Genomic DNA, 22,781 nt, shown 5'->3' with positions numbered 1-22,781 from the left:
GCATCTGGTTATTTTCCCATGCTGTTATGGAAAGCTGAAATGTTAGCAGTTGCATGGCATGGACTGCTAAGAAAGTCTAAAAACATTCTTCAAACGCATGCTGTATATATTAGGACAAAATCATTCAGCTGGTTTTTAATGAAAGGGGGCAGTATGCTGAGGCATGGATTCTTTCCACGCAGAAAATGTTTTGGGGTGTATGCTGCTGCTGATATGCTGCCACTATGCTGTCAGAAGGGAGAAAAATGGTATAAACAAGGCTAAACTATAAGCTTTTTTTTTTTTTTTTTGCTGTTAAGAGCTCTTACTCAGTGCCTCACATTTTACATCTCAGTAAATTATAGTAGACATAAAATGTTATTAAAATGACAGTAGTATATCAACGGCAGTTTGTTTAATCTTTCAGATTTATTCAGATCAAAGAAAACAACAATAAAGAGTAAAAGCCTCCCTGCACAAAGAGATGTGCAGTCTACATTAGGAATTTGATGAAAACAGAAATACCAGGATTTAATACCATTTAATAATGGTCCTGTTTTACCATTGAATAATATGATTTTATGATTCCACAAAACCCCTGCAAGTTAAATGAGCTAAACTGATGCTGTCTCAATCCTCTCCATGAATGCGCGGCCGCCCTCCTGCCATACTGCAGCCCTGGCACTCACGGGCAGACAAGCAGCTAAGTCCACGATGGGAGCTGGCCAACAGAGCCGTACCCCAGGTGGTTTTTACATGTCACATTTTCTTTTCAGAAAGGCGAGATTACACAGGTCTTGCTGCAAGCAGACTAATAATAGACTAAGAAGTCTCCAAAATAACTATTTAAACTGTAAATTTTTTTAAAAGGGTCAGTACTAAGGTGCATGATCGAGAAAGGGATGGTGCCACAAAAGGTATTATGGAACCAGATGTGACAAGTCTCTGGTGTTTTTATAGTAAACTCCAGTGTTTTAATGAATTTTAATCAATTATCTCAATTGTTTTCTAAGATCTCACTTTACTGTTAGGAACTCTGAACTGCTGCAACCTAACTGCCTAAGACAGAGTCTTCCAGCCACAGAATCTATTAAGACAGAACCTGCTATGTTGATGCAACATTCAGAAGAACAAGAAGGAACATGGAGAGTTAAGTGAATGCAGATTTTTTTATTAATCATTTCACATTAAATAATGCCACTGTTTATTGTATTTCAATATAAAAAGTTTTGATAAAGTCCTAAGCCTTTCCATGGCAAAGCTATTCTTTGTACTTTTCAAATCCATCCTTCAACCAGTAGTAAAAAGCATTTCCAAGACAGAGTAAATACTATGAATACTCATTCCAGTTTAAATGCATTCCAGTTTCAGTTCAATGGGATTACTCACATGCTGAGAGTTAAGCCTTTTCAGGTTGAATTGGATGAGTGACAAGACACTTAAAACCCTAAAAATATTTAGCAGTATATTTTGGTTCTTATTTTCCACCCATAAAAAGAAAGAGTATTCTATAGCAGCGAGTTTACTCTTCTGGTTTTGTTGATGTTTAAAATAAGAAAAAAAAAAAAAAAAAAAAAAAAAAAGGAAGAAAAATGGGCCAGCATCTCAAAGGTTCTTCTGGGAGCTAGATATCTAAGTTTCATTAAAATTTAATGGGATTTATACGCTTAAACTTTAGGTTTCTTTAAAATCCAAGCCAAAACTGGATATCCTTAGAAGTTTCAGAATGATAAGAGCAAAATATAATGCTTGATTCATTTGAAATGCCAGCAACCTGCCAATTTCCTGTAACAGTAGACATTGCTTGACCAGACACAAGTACCAGTTAAGTTTAATAATCAAAGCTATCTGTATAATAGTAGAAAGGATAAAGTTTAATAGTTTCATTTCTTCCCTTTGTGGGTAATGAAATAAGACTAATAAGGGTTCTATTTCAAACAGGAATAGGCAGTTCATCAAGAAAATACCCACTTGCATACTGATGAATTCTGATATAGATTACATAGCAACGAGTGGTAGTTACTTGTTTTCCTATTCTCCACATTTATTACTAGCTTATTGAAGCATAAGTATGCTGGGGCATGAGAAGGAAGAAATGATAGTGAAGATACTATCTTCATATGCATATATTGGATTTGTTTGACAAAGCAACATGTATGTGTGTAGAGGGTTAGGCCAGATGACCTTCCAGAGGTTCCTTACAACTTATATTACTCAATAATTCTACGACTATTTGAAATGCTTAAAGAAGTAGAGGACATTAAGCTGGGATATGTACTCTTGGGGGAAAAATTAACTAGACAGTGAAGAAAGATTTTCAGAACTAGGGTCCAATTATGTATTTCCAAGAATTATTGCATTTATACATTACAATACTTATACTAAGTATTTCTACACAAAGATTTAAACAAGCTTCTGTTTCAAGATTGCCTTCAGAACTAGCAGATGTGCATGTGGACTAATAGCTGCCAAAAGATGCTAGTTATACATCTTACTGAAAACCGTAATAGATAAAGATATTAAATTCACATTAAAGGTGCCTTTTTGTTGTGTGCCATTACCTCAAAGACAGCAATAAGTTACCTAAGCCCTAGTTTTACGGTATTGACAGATGCATGCAAGAATGAAGTCACAAGATTTATAGCAAAGAATTGGTGTTGCTTCATTCATCACGTATATGTTAAATGTTACTCTTAAAAACAGTGTATATAGGCTCTCTAGAAGCAGTTATACTGTGAATACCCCATTTAGTTAGTAGAAGTCCAATTATGTGAGTGAAAAGACACAGGAAACAAACATAAGGCACAGTGGTTGAATGAATGATCTCTACAGATGCAGGAACTGTGTTTGTTCTAAACAAAAATTATATCTATCATTTTATCGAACTGTAGGTTTTGTAGAAAAAACAGATTCTATTTTAAAATAATGTTTTGACTACTTCATTTTGATTTGAAGTATAACTCTGTATTAAAAAGTTTTTCTAATAATGACATCTTTGGGATTGACTGTTTCCAAATGATTTTCAAACTAAATTTGTACTGTAAGCTAAAGAGGAGAAACATCTTCCAAAGGTGATTTTTTTTTTTTTGGTCAGACATGACCTTTCAGACCTTCACAGCATTACTTGTCTAAAAAAATCAAAGACTATATCAAATTATTAAAAACCTGAAATGAGATTCAGCATACATTTAATTTTCATAATTCTTATAAAACGGTCAGAGAAAATTCCATCTAACTCTTGTGTAATTATAGCAGAGTTCTGAAATTACATAAGAAGCTCTACAAAAAAAAATAAAATAATATTTAAGCATGATACAGATGTTAGCCAAACTTCAAAAACGCAGTTTTCTTTGTAAGACACAGAGACAAACTGTGCAACCACACAGGATGAAGGCAGCATTTAATAAGAGATTATAGTGCTGCTGTAGTTTCATTGTGAGGTGCACAACTGGGAGAAAACACAAATTTTACAGTCTGAAAATCCCCTTTTCCCACCCTCATAATTCTTTAAAATTATATACAGTTTTTCTGTGTAAAAATCAATGTGGCACATTAAGGCTTCTAAACTTTGATGCCTACATCGGTGTAAGAGGTGACAGCACCTCTGTCAGCTGGTCATGACGGTGAGAAGAACTCGGTTCATTTGCCTACCTACCTGTGTCTAGTGTCATTTCAGATGCTTTAAGATATTTTACACCTGCAAAGAACTAGCAGGCATGACACAGGCTACACGAGACCTGCACGCCTTTGTGAAGCAGCAGCTGGGGCCAAGGTGGATATCCTATGGCATCTTAATTTGTTTTGCAGAAGTATCCAGTGCCAATTAGTTAAGCTCAGTGGAAACTACTGAGCTATTCTGTTCATCCAAAGTAGATGTCTATAACTGGTCAAGTGAAGAGCTCACTTATTTAAACCAGATACCTCCACAGAAACCTAAGTGTAGGTATCTTCATTTACAAGCTTCATTTGCAACAAAAACATGCAACTTTCATCTACTGAAGAAGTTTAATTTATGTAAGGATACAAATCAAGAGATTTGAACACAAATTACAGAGAATATTTTAGCACAGGTTTTAATGAAAAACAGTTCAATGGATGTCATAGTAAACATTTTGATTTTACAGAGCATGTTGTATTGAGTTCTGAACCAATATAAGAGGTGACTTTTAGTTGAGCTCTTTCTGTGTTGAATTCTTCCTTGAACCAAATGTCAACTCAAAATCTGACCCATATTAATTTGAAGTTACTTGAAAAAGTAGGATTACTATAATCAAGCATTTTTTCACAATGCCTTTTAACCTCTGTGTCTGCTGTAATTAATCTGTATGTTTAACTCACTGAAGCTTAGCAATTCTTTTAATGTAACAGCAAATCAGGAAATGGGTCAGAGTATTTCACCTACACATTTCACTTACTGCATTAAGCTGGAAACATGCAGAATCTGAAATTTGGGCCCTATATTTTTTTTACTTACGTAGTCTTTCTTTCAATACCGAATTCAGTCAAATCAGAAGAGTGGGGAGTTGCAAAAGAGAAAACACCAGAACAGAAATAACAAATTGCTGATAATTATGAACTTCAGTTTTACTTACTATTGACATCAGTGTTAATATATAGTGCTGTAAATTCTGCCCATGGTGACGAACCATTTTGGTGTCAGCTGTAACCATCACTTCTACGTATCGTGGGTAAGAAAGAAAACGCTTTTTCCGGGAATGTGGATTATTGCCACCATCCTTTAAAGATAAATTTTTAAAAGCATACTCTATACTTGGGGACTTCTGTAAAACATTTTTCTCTTCATTTAAATTGTTGAAGTCTGGATGTAGTAAAGTGCTTTCTTTCAGCTTGTTTTCTGTAAAGCAAAAAAAAGATTTAATGTAGAATGCAGTTTTTAAATTTAAAAATATGTAGATAAAACTCTGCCTAAAATAGACAAAGAAAAATTGGAATTATGAGCTTACTTCCAATGAAACCAGTGCAAGAATAAAAAAATAAATTAAACATGGAATGCTGTAATAGGAACATCAAAATAGCTATCTTGAACATTAGCATTTACTCTCTCCATATACAAATTAATTGTTGAAAGTTGGTTAAGAATTAGACAGTGGTATTATCGTTCCTGGAACACAGTGTAATCCAAACAGGTGGGCTGGAAGGAGATAAGTACTACAATCTAAGCAGTGCAAGAAAGGAAACAATTAAAATATCAATTTTTACACACAAACCTTTAACACCAATAAAACCAATCATAGCAAGCCATAACAATGACTAGACCTGAGTCCTGAATTCAAGTCCCTGTTGACTTTTTCATTTATGTATCATTAAATTTGTATAGAGTGATTTCATTGACAGCTTTATTAATATTCATCATATTGAATCAGGGTTTAAAAGATATAGTTTGGAGGCATTTTAGTATTGCAACACTTCCCAATTATAGCATGCACTCCAGCCATCAGGGACTTCTGATGCCTGGTAAAACCCATGCATTGATCACAGTCACCTCAGCAGCAGCCCATGAAAATACTTAGCTGAGAAGCACATCTGAATTCTCACTGCTCTCAGGAACTTGAGCACCTAATGAGATACTTCAAGCCACTCAGCAGCAGTCCTCACTGTTTTTCTGGAGGCTAGATGTCCTTTTAATGAGCAGCTACTAAAGAATATGGTTCACAATATAGCCATAGGGTATAGAATATATAGAATATAGTCCCAGTAAATAACTACATCCTTCCAATGACTAAGAAGGACTACAGTACTGACTACAAAGATCCTGACTCAGTGTCATTCTCAGTTGGAGAGGATTTAAATCTATGCATTCCATATTTCAGTGGAAGAGCCCTCATCAGTAAATTTTAAGCTACTTTTGACAGGTAAACTGTCTGTCCCCATTGAAGTCAGCCACCATACAGCCAGAAAATTATAGAATCAGTAAGGCTGGAAAAGACCTCCAAGATCATCTGGTCCAACCACCGCCCTATCACCAGTGCCACCCACTAAACCATGTCCGTGAGCACCATATCCAACCTTTCCTTGAACACCCCCAGGGACAGTGACACCACCACCTCCCTGGGCAAACCATTCCGATGCCTGACTGCTCTTTCTGAGAAGAAATGTCTCCTCATTTCCAACCTGAATCTCCCCTGGCACAACTTCAGGCCATTCCCTCTTGTCCAAAATGACGCTAAAGGGACAACAGTGAGCACCTTTAAGTTTGCTGAGTAGTCACCTGAGAGTCAGTCACAAAATACAAGTGCAGTAATTGCAAAAACTATTGGCACTAACAATAGAGAGGGAATTTGAAAGAAATGTGGGGGCTGGCATAGAAAAGGAACATGTCAATGAGTATCTACACATATCAGGTATTTTCAGACTGACTGAGCCTGATGCAATTAAAAAGAACTATCTGAAGTAGTCTCACATCCACATGATTTTTAGTAAAGTACAAAAGGTGTCTGAGACTCTAGAGTACTGGAGAAAGTGCAAAACATCACCCATATTTCCAATGAGAGTTTAAGACAAATTTGTGGACCAGCCAAGACAACTTCAGTACTCGAACAAATAAAAATAATTGTGTTTATAAATAACCAAAAGGATTAGCAGTAGCTATTGTATTTATCAAAAACGTTATGATAAATTCTTCTAGTTTCCCTGTACTGAGGAAACAGAATTTATGAATAAAGGAAATGCAACAGATGTCTTATCCTGACTTGCGTAGGGCTTATAGCACAGTTTCCAATTAACTTTTCATCAGCAAGTTAAAAAGAAACTAGAAACAAGTGTGAAAAAGATTAGCTAGACATCTTTAGAAGTAATTACCATGGTCTGATTCCAAACTAAAAAGACGTATTGAATGAGACATGTCACCTTTGAAATCTATCTGCTATTCAAAATATTTTATTCACAAAGAAAAAAATAGATGTGCAGATGTCAGAGGTTGGGAAGAGTACTACACATGTTGGAGAACAGCATCAGATCTCAGAGTGATCTAGAAAAATGAAGGCAATGGCTTAGAAAAAGGAAAGCTGCAATTCATGGGAAACAAATGCAAAGTTCTACGTTTGGCCAGAGATGCATGGGATGAAAAGTGACAAGTTAAAAAGCATATTTTTTTTTTATTAAGCAAAGGATCTCGAAGATTATAGTCAATGACAAGTTGAAACAATAGATTTATTTTTTGGGGGGGGGAGGGGAGGAGGCAAGAGACAGGACAGACATGGACAACAGCAACAACATAAGTTAAATTGGAATGTATTAACTGCTGCGTTATCCATATGCATCTAAGGTATTCCTTCCACACTGTTCAGCCTAGGCTATGCTTCTGCTAAAACCTTGTGTTTGGGGAATTTTCTTATTTTTTAAAAAAATTAAACTAATGTAAACAGCTTAAGAATTTATTAAATTAATTAATTTTGCCTTTTTTTTTTTTCTTTTTTCCAAAAACAAAACAAAACCTCGAAAAAATCCAAGTGTATGAAGAAACCTGAACACCTGATCCATACAGAATGGTTTAGAAAAAGGGGTATTTTTACTCCAAAGAGAAGTATGTTACCAGCAGACCTTCTTCAGATCTGCAAGGAAAAGAATACACCATCAACTCCGAAAAACAGTTGAATACCTCTTGGGCTTAAATTGTTACAAGGTAACTGTAGGTAAGGTTATAAGGAAAACCTTATTTCACAAGCAGTTATGTGCAGGGATAGAAGGTCTAGGAAAGTTCGTAGTTTCCATAGAGATCTGACAAATGAATATTAGAAATGGAGGAGGAGTTGATCTTGACTTGCTACAGTAGCATAAGCAGTCTTATTTCCTTTCAGTCCTTCTTTCAGTGTTTCTTGTAATTTATTTTAAGAAAACAAATAATATATGCACAGATTAGGAAATACTGTAAAGGTAAAACAGAATATGGCAAGTCAAGATTTAACATTTTGATACAGTATTGATGAACAAGTAAGAAACAGTTTAAAACAAAAGAAAATGGATGAGGGATTCAAAGAAAATTTAGATATATCCAATACTAATTTTCTTTAGACACAGATAATGGAATTCATGTGAGTATATTAAACATCTATGTCTTATCATCCAGCTTCTCCTTACCATCAGTGGAACGAAATTCACATTTCTTGGTAACAAATCATCTTACCCAAAAGAAGATGTCCAAAATAAGCACATGAATGATAGTAAATAAAAGTGACTCTTTCTCTTCTTTAAAGATAAAAAGGGGCTAAGGATGACTAATGCAGATGTACAATGTCTAGAGTTGGATGAGACGGGTCACTATTGTCATTATTGTTATAAATCACAACCTGATCAAACATCCACTGCTTAACTTACTTCCTAGTAGAAAGCCTCTCCATATCCCCTTGTCAAAATCCATTAACTAAAGAACAACAAACTCTCATAATCACAAGTATTGCTATATATACTCTATTTCTCCTTGAACAACAACAACAAAAAAAAACGAATAACCAGGCAAGACTAGCATTAAAGGAGACAAATCTCTTAGGAAAATAGAAATATAACCACACAAGTTTTTTGTCCATAAATATTTGTGCAATGTCCACCACCCCTCAAAATAAGTTACAGTAATCCCTGGCTCAGAGTATTTTGTAGCTGATACAATACATGAAAAGGGGAAAATGACCGCATTCCTAATGCTGGGAAAGCCTTTTCTTACACTAAATTGCTTATATTAAGCATATTCTATCATACGCAGCACAGGAAAAAGAACACAACCTGAAAGATCTCTTCTTTGGTTCGGTACATACCATTCATCATTTGAAAATATATTTTTTAATCAATAGTTTCCTGGATTTTTCTATTGATAGTTGCCTGGCTTTCAAAGTACTAACACCATTTTCTGCAATGGCAACCACAAATAAATAGATAGCAACAGCTTCCAGAAAAACAGACTCAGGAAAATAAATACAGTTCAGTAGAATTTGTTCAATGGAAGATTATCATAATTAAGGCCAGAAAAAAAAAACACCATCTAAAGAAAAGCAGAATTCAACATATTTTTCTGAGTACAAAATGCAATCTAAGAATTTTCCAAAATTCCAGTAGCCACACAAGCTACTCCACTATTTTTGCAACTGATGTTCGAAAACAGCTGGTCAGATATTCCTTAAAAGAAAGTAATAGTTGAGACTGTGATTTTTTTTCTCCAGATGTACTCGGCATTGCATAAACATTCCTGAAATGCAAGTAGATTCAAAGTGCAAGAAATGCAGATTTCAGTCTCATGTAAAGTGGAGAATTTTAATTAGACAGGATGTTTCTAAATGCCAAGCTGAACCAAATTGAAGCTGCTTTCTCCTATTTTGGGTCTCCACCCAGTTGTGTTTTCTTTGATGCCCACTAAATGAAGCCCATATGCATCTATTAAAAGAAGGAAGGCATTCTCTCAATAGACTTAAAAAATGAGAAATCCTTCAGATACAGTACAAATGTTTTTAAAATGGCACTTCTAGCAAAGCTTCAGAAGTACATTTCTCAGACAGGGTCTTCAAAGGCTTCTACATCGTAACACCCCAAAGCAGATGACATTTCAGTATTTAGAATGTGACACATTCACTTGTGACACATCCTAACAGTATGCTTGTATGTTATACCCCCTTGCTTCTACTTAATTTAAATAACGCTAAACATTGATTTGTAGTATGACTACATTATTAAAATATCCATGCAGGAAAACACCTGTATCAATGGGTAAAATCATATTTACTTCAATTTTTAAGGAGGACAGATGTTCTGTATTATCCATTAGATTTGTAATAAATTCATGATCTTTTGTGAATATAAACAACATTAACTCCTGTGGATCTGCTCCTTAAATGTTTACATATGACACACAGGTGTAAAAATAAATCCACAGAGAAGTCCTTAAAACATCAGGATACACTTCAACATACCCATTTTCTCCCACATCTAAATTAGCCACTGGCAAGAAAAAAAGCAATTGTTGCCATGCCTACGTGAAAGAAAAGCATAGGTTCTAGTGGAACAATCTTTTTTTTTTTTTTTTTTTTTTTTTGATATCAGAACACAAACACTTGAAAAAGTCAAACTGAAATTTAAAGTAGGACTATACCTGAAACTTCACATGGTTTATGGGATTTCTGATACTTTTTATTAAATTCTTCATGCCTGTATATAAGATGTGGTTTGTTATGCTCATCTTCATGTTCACCTCCATCCGTTTTCATGAGAGGTTCTAAAAAATATTCACCATCATGTGTTTTAAAGGTGCCCATCTGAAAGTAAGAGAAGTAATTGATTTAATTTGCACTAAAATACCAATATAAAAGCAATTCTATTGGAAGTAAACAATTTAAAATAGTATTTTTAGAATAATAGAAATAAATTTGCACGAGACAGAGGAAACTTCAGAAAAGCTGTAGAGGTGGAAGCTGGAAGTAAGGCAAAGTTTCTCTTTCAGAATCTGGTCCCACCAGTGTAAACCATAACAAAGACTACCTTAGGTATTACATATTACATAAACATATGTAAACTTTATACAGAGTTAATGCAACAAAGATCAGAGAAGTCAAAACAATCTAGGCATACCCAAGCAAGATCACCTGGGAAACTGTGCAGAAGGGAGTGGAAGCCATCAAGAAATTCAGGATTTGTGTTGTCTGAGTTCTAGATGAGGCCTTCCTGTCCTTTATATCATTGACATTTTTATTCTAAACTTGCATTTTGTCCACATATTAGCAACAGTGTTAACCGGCTATTCTTTTCAGTATTTTTAAAAGACTGAAACTAGTTTCAGGAATTCAGAGTTGACAGTTTCATAAATATGTTTCTTCTCTCGCTTTTTTTTTTTTTCCTCCTAGGGGACACACATGGTTAACTATGTACTGGGAACCAAAGAAACTTGATTACCAACCAAAGCACTGGCATACATACAAAGGAAAAGAACAGAAATTAAGCTCCTTTTCCCACCACCCCATAATCCATTAAATTACAAAACCCTAACATGGAATCTCGTCCTTCTCTCTGCACTTCTAACAAAAAATCATGGTTTCCTATGGCTTTAGTGCCATATTTCAGAAGATTATGAAAAGATGTGAAACAAAAGATGTGTAACTAGCAGAGGCAAGGACAGGAGTAAGCCTTGCTTAGAAACTACACAGCAACAAATGAGGACATAGTTTTATAAAACACAATTGAGGCTAGTGCAGTTACTAGAAGGAGGAAAAAACGTGAGAATTTCAGTTTTTTTTTTCTCAGAAAGAGTGGGTGCACTTCATCCTGCTGACTGTTTTGTCGTATTAGTGAGGCATTTTATCCATTAAGAGAACAGCAAACATTTACATTTTATGGATTAAGAGATTAGGTATTCAAGTCAACCTTGCAAATGAAGAGTGAGTGGCAGAGCAAGGTATGTAAGAATAGATGTGAGAACTGTTTTGTTTTGTTTTCCAGCAGCCTACAGAAGTCTTTTAAAATCTGCTGCAGGCTACTTTTGTAACCAGGGCATTACACCTGAATTATATTATCCCCTTGAATTCAGGGCCAATCTAGCAGTGGCCAGTTTTCTGTTTTTAAAAGACTGTTACATTTCAGGTACATGTCAGACTATCTGTAATCCTACCTGTTAAGTATCATCCAAAATTGTAAACACACCGTGGTTGGAGCCTCTGCATCATCTTTGTTGTAGCATGGAAAAGAGTCCCAACCTCACTAAATATTTCCCCTCAAGACTTGTAAAAATCTCATTTCAGTAGAAATCCTTGCCCCCCCCCCCCTCAGTTTCAAACATTTAAATTGTTTTCATGCTGGATCCTGAATGTGTTCAGAACAGTCTCTTCACACATGTGTTTTCAGGACATGTTGTTAACAGAGGACTGCAGACTCAGTGCACAGGGAATGCTATCTACCGTCATGAGAAGGGTCTCCAAAACCTAGGGTCTCTTGAAAACAGCTATGCTACAGCTTGTCAGTTAGACCAAAGTAGGTGAAACTTTCTGGGCAAAATGACAGGGACAGATCCTATCCATAAAGGGCAAAGCAGTAAGAAGGGATGCTAAGACTCACATCGATGCTTTTATTTGAATTGTCCAAGTCCAAACCACCCAAGCAGCATAAGTTCAGGTGCATACGATTTGTGAACAAACATGCTAATTAATTCTTTTCTCCTGGCATATCCTAAGCCCTATTTTTAGGTAACAGAGTCTTTTTTATTATTATGATTATTTTTAAGATTTAATAAGAGCAAAACCTTTACTGCTGCTACTTTATTCCCCCATGTATATTTTATTTTCTTCCTACTCCTAACAGCTAGAGCAGGTTCTTTATTGGCTTCTTCCATGGCTTTTCCAATTAACAGGCTTTCAGATCTTACAAAGAAATGGTTTCAGCTATGACAAACATACCAAGTATGAGAATAATAGCACAGAACTAACAAGGAAAGAGTTTGTGCTGCATTTTCAGGCTCATCTTCCACAATAGCAAACTTCCATTGGAAAAAAAAAAAAAAAAAAAAAAAAGAGAGAGAGAGAGAAATTCAAGAACAAGGGTTTATATCTCTACTATTTCACACTCAAAAAAATAATAAAAAAAAATTACTAAGATGTTTTTGAGTGAGATCAATAACTTTGAAAACTCCACTCAGCTTCCTGACCCTGTACTCAGTCAAATGGTACAAGTGGCACACTACCTAGGAATTCAGAATTACATTTTTGAATGCATTGACCTACCCAGTTCATAGAGAGAGTCAGCACGAGGCATCATGGCAAACCCAAGTCAGTCTAACATTGCTGATTTCCCCTCTTCTCTTTGGGCACTCCCACACTGCACTTCATCACCAGCAATGCAAAGTGCACCGACGCCTTTCTGGGTAAAATCTATGCCTCCTATCAAGGAAAATTATTTTTCAAGCAAAATAGCAAGGGTTACCTGGGAACAGAGAATGATTTCTCCTGAAAATAAATACATAAATAAATAAAAAGCTTTGTATCAGCAAAAGCTAACTGCAAAACCAGACTCTCAGGCACCTCAGAAGGCGCTCTGATGCCTGCCTATCCCATGGGGCCTAACTATAAATACACAATATCAAATGCCTGGCAACATCTGGGCATAACTTTCATCACCTTATAGTTTAAATATTTCAGTCAGAACTCATACAAGTATCTTCTTAACTGAAATCCAGAATCCTGTCCTAACAGTCAACACATTGAAGACATCTAGGGAAAATAGGCAGGTAATTTTCCCTCTTACAAGCTACTCAGAAGTAGCAGTAACTGTGCTTACCTCTAGGTTACATTAAATAGAGAAAATGCCTAGAAACCAAAGGAACAAATTCTCTTTTGTTAAAAACAGCAAAGAAAAAAAGAATACATCATAAGCTTACAACCCAAGAAGTTTGGACAGACAGCTGGAAGGGAGGAATCCTCCATTACATTTCATGCCTTCAGAATTGTTCTTAGTTTTTTCTCTCCTCAACAGGATATGGATACACAAGCAGTAACTACTGCCACTGACTGGTTAGGAACACCTCCCAGCAGCAGCCCATGATAACTGTTTTGTTGCACATCCCCTGTGCAAGTTCAAGTGAACTCTTAGTATTGCAAGTGAAAACACAAAGGGTAAGAGACAAAAAAAGTGCTCTGAATTAAGAACAGAGTATTATATCTGTAATTTAAAACCCAAGCAGACATCACAACTTATTTAACAAACACCAGTGAAATAAATTTGGAGTGGAATACTGAACTAACAAAAATCCAAGCAATACCCATATGTGATTGCAGTCAGATTAATGAGTGGAAACCAGCATCTCAGAACGCAACCCTGTCAAAAGAAAAAGTTAAGAGAAGCTAAGCTTAAAACCACCAATATCAATTCTTAAACTAAAGCTGGATTTTGATTAGCTACACATGGTTTTCTCCTTGTTTGCCGAGCACAGAGGTCTACAAACTACGCTGTTCTGCCTGGTGTGCAGTCCTTCATTCACAAAAGCAATGCTTCTTCTGGTGACAGATCCTGCAGATACAAATGGAGCCGTTACTGTGAGTTAGACTCACAAGGAAGAGGGCTGTGGGATCCAAATGAAAAATACTTTGGTAAAAACAAATAAACCAAACAAAGTCACTTAGATGTACAGAGGCAGGTTGTTGAAACAGGAGCCCAAGCATTTGCAGGAAATGAAATCAGAAATGAACTGGATTTACTTATCAGCCACAGATGCCTCTCAAATCATGTAACAAGAAATCTGCCCTAAACATTCTATTTCTGTTCTCAGATAAAGAGGGAAAAGTACATTTAAAAGATCTCTTCAGTGGAAGTGGAATACAAAATTGAAAACAGTCTCTTGCACATCATAAATAAGTGGTCCAAAGAAAGTAGGAAAGAGTGAGCACTACCCAGAGCTGTGTGCGTATGCACAGATTTGAGGAAATTTATGAGAAAGCCCACAAGAGAAAGAGAATTTATTTCTTGGATTTAAAATCTTCTGGATGAGCTAGACACATTATATTGAATCAAGGTTCAATGGATCAATGCAGCTACTCACTCTCTATGGTATGTCTCCATGGTTTAAAGTGGCTTAAAAGTCCATAGTCTTAATCAATGCATTTGCTCTATTCCAAGAGTAGTAGAAATAAGTATTGCAGAATTTATGGTTGAAGTACGGACCATACCCATATACAAATTACATCCTTGTGCATAATGGCAACTTGGAAGAACACATGGAAGACATAAGGGATATACAGCAGGTTTCAGAAACATGGAATTAATCTTAATATGTCCAACAGCAAAATTGGAAAGATTTCAGAAAAATGCTAACCAAATGACTGAAGTTCTGGAAAACATGACTCCAAACTGGCAGACTCCCTCCCAGGTGAGCTCTGCTCCTACACTTAAGTATTTTCCATGCCCTCATAGCAGAGCTTCTCAACTCCAGCTCAAAATCTGCAAGTAGTTTACAGCACAGGTACTTTCTCAGTCAAAGTAAGCTAAAAAATACCTTTCTTATGTATTATTCTCTCTCTCTCGTTCAGTGTTGTGTTAATTCAAAACTCTTCTGAATAATGTGAGAAGTCCTTCACCCTTCTCTGCCTGTTCCACTGTTACGTTTTCTAATGAAAGACTTGAGAAGAATAGCCTAATTAGTTCACTGAAGGAAAAAAAGCATTAGAGGTTATCTGATCATGGTACAGTGCCAACATCTGGAAGAGAGATTTCTACCAGAAAATAAAGTAGAAGCACAATAAGATGCAGTGGTTGCCAGCTCATTTATGAAAACTACAGATAATAAAGGAAATAGTAATAAAATAGTAAAAAATATACCATCTAAACAACATTAAAAAATCTGCCTAGCAGTGAAAAAATGTTATCTGGTGGAACACCTTTTTAGGAGTGATTAGAAGCACCATTACATTTCAAGCTTTTAAAGATTGATAGAATAAAGTGCTAAAAAAAGAATGGGGAAGAATATTTAATCATCATTTGAATTGTATGATCTGACTTTATATTTCCTCATAAATTTCTGTGACACTAATGTTTTCTGTGACACTAGGATTTCATTAGTAGATAGAAATCATACCTTTGGTGTACTAAATCACACGTGTAAACAGAATTAGTAAAGCCATCCATCCTTGCTCAGAAGTATCCTCATCTGGGAAGACAGGTCCCTTGTCACTGGCTGAATACAAATTCCAATTTGGAATTACATAATTAAGATCCACGTAAAATCCTGAAGGGCTCTTACCTACTAGTGTGTTTAGATCATGCCTGATCTAACCATACTGAAAACTGTAGTCTTGGACCCAGTGCCCTAGCAGCCCCCCAACAGGTTACTTCCACTCAGGAACACACAAATAAGACCAAATTTCTGTTCTGCATAACAGCCTAGGGGAAAGCCTGTACATGTGGGAAGTGGAAAACCCAGTGGTAGGTACCCTGAGCATCTCTTGGTAAGACTATTCCAGACAACAACAAGCCTGGCTGAAGCCAAGTAAAATGGCATTTCTGAAGTTTCTAAATACAGTCTGGAGTAACAGACTAACTAAATAGCGGAGAACTTAGAGTGTTAGAGTTACTATAGAGTGTTATAGTAACAATCTCAAGGACAGCTGGAAAAAGCAGGAAGAAAAGCCTGCAGGGATCGCAGCAACTAACAAGATTCATTGGAGTGGAAGGAAATGAGAGGGCCAGTTTATTTATTGTTACCTTTATATAAAATTTACAGTGAACTAGTCAGACAAATTGATTTTTTAAGAATGTAACAGCTTTTGCCACTGAAACATTACAGATTTCATTATAGAAAAGTGGTTACTCTGTAACATCCAGTGAAACTGGAAAGTGAAGTGCACATATACACAGATTTAGTTATTTTAAACACACGTGAATAAGCTATCATAAGCTATCATCAAGCTAAGTATTCCCCTAGAACACAGACCTAAGGGATCCTCCACACGAGAGTCTGGAAGGAAACTCTACCATGTAACCTTGCCTGTCTCAGTGAATGAGAAGCAATATTGCATTTGAGATTTATCCCTGTTTAGGAAGACGGTCCTAGCTTCGATGTTTTAAGAACACGCAGAACTACCTTTCACCCTCCTGGGGAGGTGAATAGCTCCAAATGGACCTTTCAACCTCAACCTCACATACATCACCAGGCAGTTATCACTCAAGCACACATGGCTAAGGCTAGATTTTCACCTTGTTTTAGTCGATTATGCAGTAGTTACCTGGAGAACCTTTGTCAATGTATGTACACCCAGAAGGTATGGTCTCTTTTCATGGTCTAACTTTGCTACCATAACCTTGCCATTTTCTACATGAAAGTAGATCATTAAAGTAGAACTGAAGCTACTGCAGATCTGATATCTCACATGGAAAGCCCATCAACATCCCCCAAGCACGCACAATCCTGGGATCCATGACAGGTAACTGTTGACTGCCCCAGGGGGTGGAAGCATTAGTTGCAGTGGTTTAGTTCTTCTGGTGACAGAGGGCCACATGATGTGTCCTTCCTCCTCCCCTAACTCAACCAACTGCTTATGTTCATGCACAACACCCTCTGTATGCTTCCCAGAAGTTTAATTAAGCAAATCCAATCTTATGTCAAGGATGCTAAGCCACCTGGGACACACCTAGAGGAAGGAAAGTTCTTGTAGAACGGCTGGTCAAAAGAGTAGACACACACATACTCAGAGCCTACTGTTTCTGATAAACATTTTCTGTGACAGACCTTCAGCTGTACAATTCCCACCCCCATATGTTTTCTTAGTTTAAAGTTTCATTAATTCTGCCTGTATTTGCTGGTCTGTGCTGGTCCCTGTGTAGAAAACAAACCAAAGTAAGAAAGACAAAAATTGCAATGAAATGAAGTCCACAGCAAAAGACAATGCAAAAGCCAAAGCAAAAGAAGAAATAATCAGAGAGAAAAGAAGAGAATAAAAAAATAAAGAAAGATTCAAATGAAGAGATTTTTGTACTCTATTGCTACACAGATCCTTCCACTGTAGAGATTGTGGGGTTCAACCTACTTCCTAATATGTTTCCTAATATGTTTTCATTCTGTTTAGCTAAAAAATGTTACTCAAACAATCAAAAAAAAATATCTTTTACAGAAGGTTCTTATACCTGAACTCATTTCATGCTTGTGAGGGACAAAATAAGCGCAAGGGGCTATAGTGGTAGCACTGATTGTTTTTGTTGTTACATTGCAGGGCTTCAGGGCTAGAGGACTCACCTTGTACACCTATATGACAAGTGAAACCAGAACTATTAAGTAGAAGTCGTCGGGTCAGTCTGTCAGCACTAATAAGACTTGGTTTGTCCAAACAAGAAGTGATTCTCTTGACATTTTAACATGACTTATTCCTTGTTTATGATGCAATATCTACATTAAGATAAAATCTACAGACACTAGTATGTGGCGAAGATTTATAAACGTGACCTGAATGCTGGAAACTAATTTGCCTTTCAGATTTAGAAGGCAACTTTTTTGAAGTGGCAGCTGCTAAGTTGCATTAAGGTAAGCATATCTTTCAGTTACAAGTGTTAAATGTTCTCTTTGGAAATAAATCACTGTAGTTTAACTCACTGAAGCTACCAGTACCACACAGCACAAAACAATGGAGGCCAGAACGATAATGGGAAGGAGGAGTACGTTACCTACATTACAACTGCAAAAGAAGCTATATGCTGACTATACTAGTAATAGTTTATAGCTCCTGCACAATTGATTTTTTAAACCAAAAAAATAGAATTTCATTAAAATAAATTCCAGAGCTGCCTACTTTCCCTAAAAAAAAGGACCATTGTAGTTATATGCAGCAGACAGAATTGTTTTCAAGAACTCCCAAAAAGGTGATCCGATAATCCCCAATAATAAAAAATAAGCACAGCCTTTTGTACTGAGCATATTTTAAAGATCCACTTCAGTTCACTTCTACATGGAGAATGGCAAGAACATGAGCTTGATGTGCAATAAAGGGGCTTCCTTGAACTCCTGAGGGAGGAAGAAGTTTGTCATGCAGACCTCACTACTCTGCAGAAGCTACATTAGAACAAAGCAGCCCTGCCTTCCTGGACTGCAGGAAGCTGATCTGCAAATCCACGCAAGAAGAAAATGCACATGTACTCCTAATTTTTGCCAGTCACTTCGCATGTGATGTTTCTCTATACCCCAGAGACTGGGGGGTCCCTAGACCCCAGAGACACCCAAAGAAATGTTGGTTTCTTCTTTACTTAACTTCCCTTCTCACAGTAGAATCACATCAAATACCTTTGGCATTTAGGCATTCTCCCAGTTCACAAAAACAAATTTTAGCTGTCCCCAGAGTCTGGCAACACATCCCTGACCTCCAAGGAAGAATACCAGGCTTCTCAAGGGACTAAACAATTTCTTCTATAGCATTCAGGATAAAAAGCAAAATAACTTCAAAAAGCTCTTTTTTTCTTTTTTTTTTCTTTTTTTTCTTTTTCTTTTCTTTTTTTTTTTTTTTTTTATCTCCTGAGCGTGTTGTTAACCCAAGGCTTGTTCCAGTTAAAACTCATTATATCTGCCTCACATCTTGATACTTTACTCATTGATATTTGTCAATCAATTTGTAGCCTATGTTATTGAAAGTTAAATTAAGCGTTTTTACCTCTGATTTTGCTGTCTGGATAATGTTTGAGAGGTCACTTTAGTCCACATGAATCCAGTGACTTCCTCAGCAGATCTTGTTTCCCATGTCTGTAGGAAGTTAAAGCTGACCAATGCAGTAAAAGCAAAAAAAGATATAGAACTTAGGAAAATAAAGTGAAATAGAGTTTGAAATTTCAAAAATTACTCTCAAGATATAAGAAATATGCCTGTATGTGATCAGATGTTCAGCTAGGCACTCAGGCCATCACTCCAAATGACCTTCTGCCTTTGACAGCCTCCCGAACTTCCCTAATTACAGACTCCCTCCTACCAATTACTACAGGCTCCCCGCTGACCTTCTAACCTCCCTTTGCCATTTGCATCCCTGAACCCAGGGCACACTCTGAAATGTAACACAACAAAACTGCATACAGGGTGTCAGGAGCCATTAAGCAAAACTCCACGGGTACTCTGGGCCGTACATGCTCTTGGCACACTCAGAAAAAGGCTTAACTGAGGGTGAAAAGGGAAAGCAGAGCTTGAGGGGGAGAACACAACCTGAGAATGCAAACAAGAGGAGAAGGAACTTGGGAACCAGCAGTGCAGCTGCCAATGCAGGCAGTGCAGAGGTTGGGGACAGGTGCCTACAGCATACAATGAGCGAGTGCAAGTACCTAGTTTAACTTCAGATCACTCTCAGGCAGATCTTCAGAGCAAATTTTTAAGATTCCATTGTTAATTTTCCTGTATATTTTCTTTTTTTTTCCCTAAGTCCACAATCCTTTTTTCATCCCTAGCTTTTACAGCATTGGTCTACAGCAACTGCCTCACAGATGCAAGTTTGGAAGATACGATTATACCTAGTAATTCTAAGCAACCCCTCCTATTTTAATTTCTATACACCAAGCTGAAACTCAGCAAGGGAGAAAATGGATCTTAAGAAGAGACTGGATTTTACTTCAGATAAATATAATACAGGGTTGCTGAGTCACTATAGTCCAGTTTCTACCAACTCACAATAAATACCTCATCTTACCTCAACTGTAGTCCTTAAATCACATAAATCTTTGCATTTGTTCACAAAACAGGGTGCAGTTCAATAAAAGATAAATAACTGACCAGGTAATTTTTGCAGGTACGTTTGTTGAATGCACAAAACAAACACATTTTAAAAATCCTGAGAGAAAAAAAAAAAAAAAAGAGATATCTTTTCACTAGATTTTCTAGCCATGACAACGGTCCTTAAACATGAGGACAGCTGTGCCCAGGAGTGCAGAATGTGTTCAGGAGGGACAAGATTTCACAGAAAAAAAAAGAAATAAAAAATCCTCTGCCCCCCTCCTTTTATGTCCAGTCTTCCTTTTCAAAGAAATTCCCTCCCCTGGTAGTCATAGAATCAAAAAATTGTTAGGGTTGGAAAAGACCTCCCAGATCATCTGGTGCAAACCATCCCCCTACTGCCAGTATCACCCACTGAACCATGTCCCTTTAGCACCACGTCCAGCCTTTCTTTGAACACCCCCGAGGACAAGGACTCCACCACCTCTCTGGGCAACCCGTTCCAGTGCCTGACTACGGATGAAGAAGAACAGTAGAATGAAAGCTCTGAGTCAGGTTAGGAGGATACTCTGTGCACGTGTCAGTAACATATCTCCTCGTCCTCATACAATCCCTCTTTGGGAGCTTCAGTCATGTACCACAAGAAGTGCACCAGCCACCATGTGAAGTTCTGCTTCATCTTCTCAAAACCTTACCAGGTTCATTAGCAAAGGGAAGGCAGCACAATGCTGGGTTATCACAGGCTGTGCTCCCCAAGGACTTGTATGCCTGGGCAAAAGGTGAAACCAGCAGTGAGAGAAAGTCCTGGGAGCTCTGGGACAACAAGGACTTTGGTGGTGGTTCGGACAAGGAACTCCTAATGACAGACAGACAATAATGAAGGACATGAGGGCCAGCTGGAAGCTGCAGTGAAAGCTTACAAGGCTCATCTAGAAGAGGAAAAGGCTCAGTTAACTAGCATTCAAGGATTTCTGAGTGGAAGAATGCATGGTACAGACCACAGTATAAGTGAAGTGGAGAAAGTGACAAGAGAAGTGGGACGTTTGAACTACCACAGCTAAGAAGGTCTTGTGCTGAAGATTTGAGAACTGCTAAGTAATAGGCAGTTGGGACAGCTTTGAAGTGTGGTAGGTACGTGTTTCTCAGAGAAATGATTTTCAGCACATGCGGCTCCTTCAAGCAATAAGAAGAGATTATTTGCAGGGAGAGGATTAAAACAGGCAATAAAAGTCATGAAAGGAGAAGATTTTAAGCTTCTCATGTTTATTACAGAGTATGATGCTATCCCCAGTCCCATGGTATATGAATGAAAAACAACATGAAAACCTATTTGCAGTTATTTGTGATTCCTTCTCTTTTCTACTTCCCTTTGAGCTAGGCATACAACATACTGAGGGCTTTGGTATAGGTTCTAGTTGGGTTTTGTATAAAGCAGGTGAAACAATGAGATCTGTTTGTAAAGAAAGGTACTTAGGCAAAACTGTGATTAATTCAGAATTACTGGTTTAGAATGCTTGCTTCTTCAGTAATTTCCACAGAATAGCCCAAGTCTAAAGGCTTCAAACTCAAAGACAAGATGGCCTTTATCCACATATCCAAGAATAAGCACTAGACAGTAGAGGTGTCTCTTGGAAGTACCATTTATTTCTGATCCTCTTTTCCACCACATGCATTGCCTTCTTTTAATATGCATCTCTCTCGCCCACACCCATCCAGCCAACTCCATTCTATCTTCTATATGCTACCAAAAAGAAACTAGATTATGATACCACTAGATTTTTTCACTTCTCAGAAATAAGTCTTGCACCTTTACATTCCTCATTGGCTGCAATAGAAACCTTGTCACAACCTCAAGTGTCATTCACAGGAAAGTTTACAACATTGTATAGTTAAGGTGTGCAACTATTTTAAAGCACTGCAAAGGAATGGCTGGTCTAGCAACAATTGTAGCTGTCACTCATCTGTCCTCAGCATTTCAATAAACAGTAATACAGTAAAGCACCAGATATCATGTCTTCACAGAATCACCTAGGTTGGAAGAGACCTCCAAGATCACCGAGTTCAACCTCTGACCTAGCACTAACCAGTCCTCCACTGAACCATATCACTAAACTCTACATCTAAGCCTCTTTTAAAGACCTCCAGGGATGGTGACTCCACCACTTCCCTGGGCAGCCTGTTCCAATGCCTAACAACCCTTTCTATACAGAAGTTCTTCCTAATATCCAACCTAAACCTCCCCTGGCACAAATTTAGCCCATTCCCCCTTGTCCTGTCACCAGGCACATGGAAGTCTTGTCTCTAGATACAAAACTATGAAATGCACCAACACAGTACAACGGCTTTGACAGACAGCTGTGTGGTACTACTGCTTCATTATACCTTTAGGAAAAAATACACAGGATACTATCAAAGTACAGTAAAGAACGTATTTCAATGGAGTTTTGATTCCTTTGCTCAATTCAATTAAGTAAAGAAGCATTTTACAGTCACACTCCCAGTGAAGTCAATAGGGATCTTCCCATTCACTTCAACAGAAAGATGATTAAAGAGCACTGCTGTGCGTCTACTGGAACATGACACATGGCTACAGGGTGACTGAAAGCACAGGAAGAAAAATATCAATACTAGTTCTTCTCTCATCATCTCAATCACC

General features: G+C 37.2%; 1 protein-coding gene across 2 annotated transcripts in view; it reads right to left on the bottom strand.

The window, feature by feature from the left end:
• The window catches only part of ADAMTS20 (ADAM metallopeptidase with thrombospondin type 1 motif 20), a 96,280-nt gene that overhangs the window by 72,356 nt on the left and 1,143 nt on the right, over positions 1 to 22,781 (bottom strand). For both annotated transcript variants that reach the window (XM_084507029.1, XM_084507030.1), the window contains exons 3-4: positions 10,073 to 10,235; positions 4,572 to 4,834 (exon numbers count right to left, since the gene is read on the bottom strand). In XM_084507029.1, the coding sequence (XP_084363155.1) occupies positions 4,572 to 4,834; positions 10,073 to 10,235 (426 nt within the window). The remainder of the gene's footprint in view (positions 1 to 4,571; positions 4,835 to 10,072; positions 10,236 to 22,781) is intronic.

This window comes from Aythya ferina (assembly GCF_964211825.1).
Source record: "Aythya ferina genome assembly, chromosome: 1".
NCBI lineage: Eukaryota > Metazoa > Chordata > Aves > Anseriformes > Anatidae > Aythya > Aythya ferina.
The sequence above is the reverse complement of the archived record's forward strand: the minus strand, read 5'-3'. Positions and strand labels throughout refer to the sequence as shown.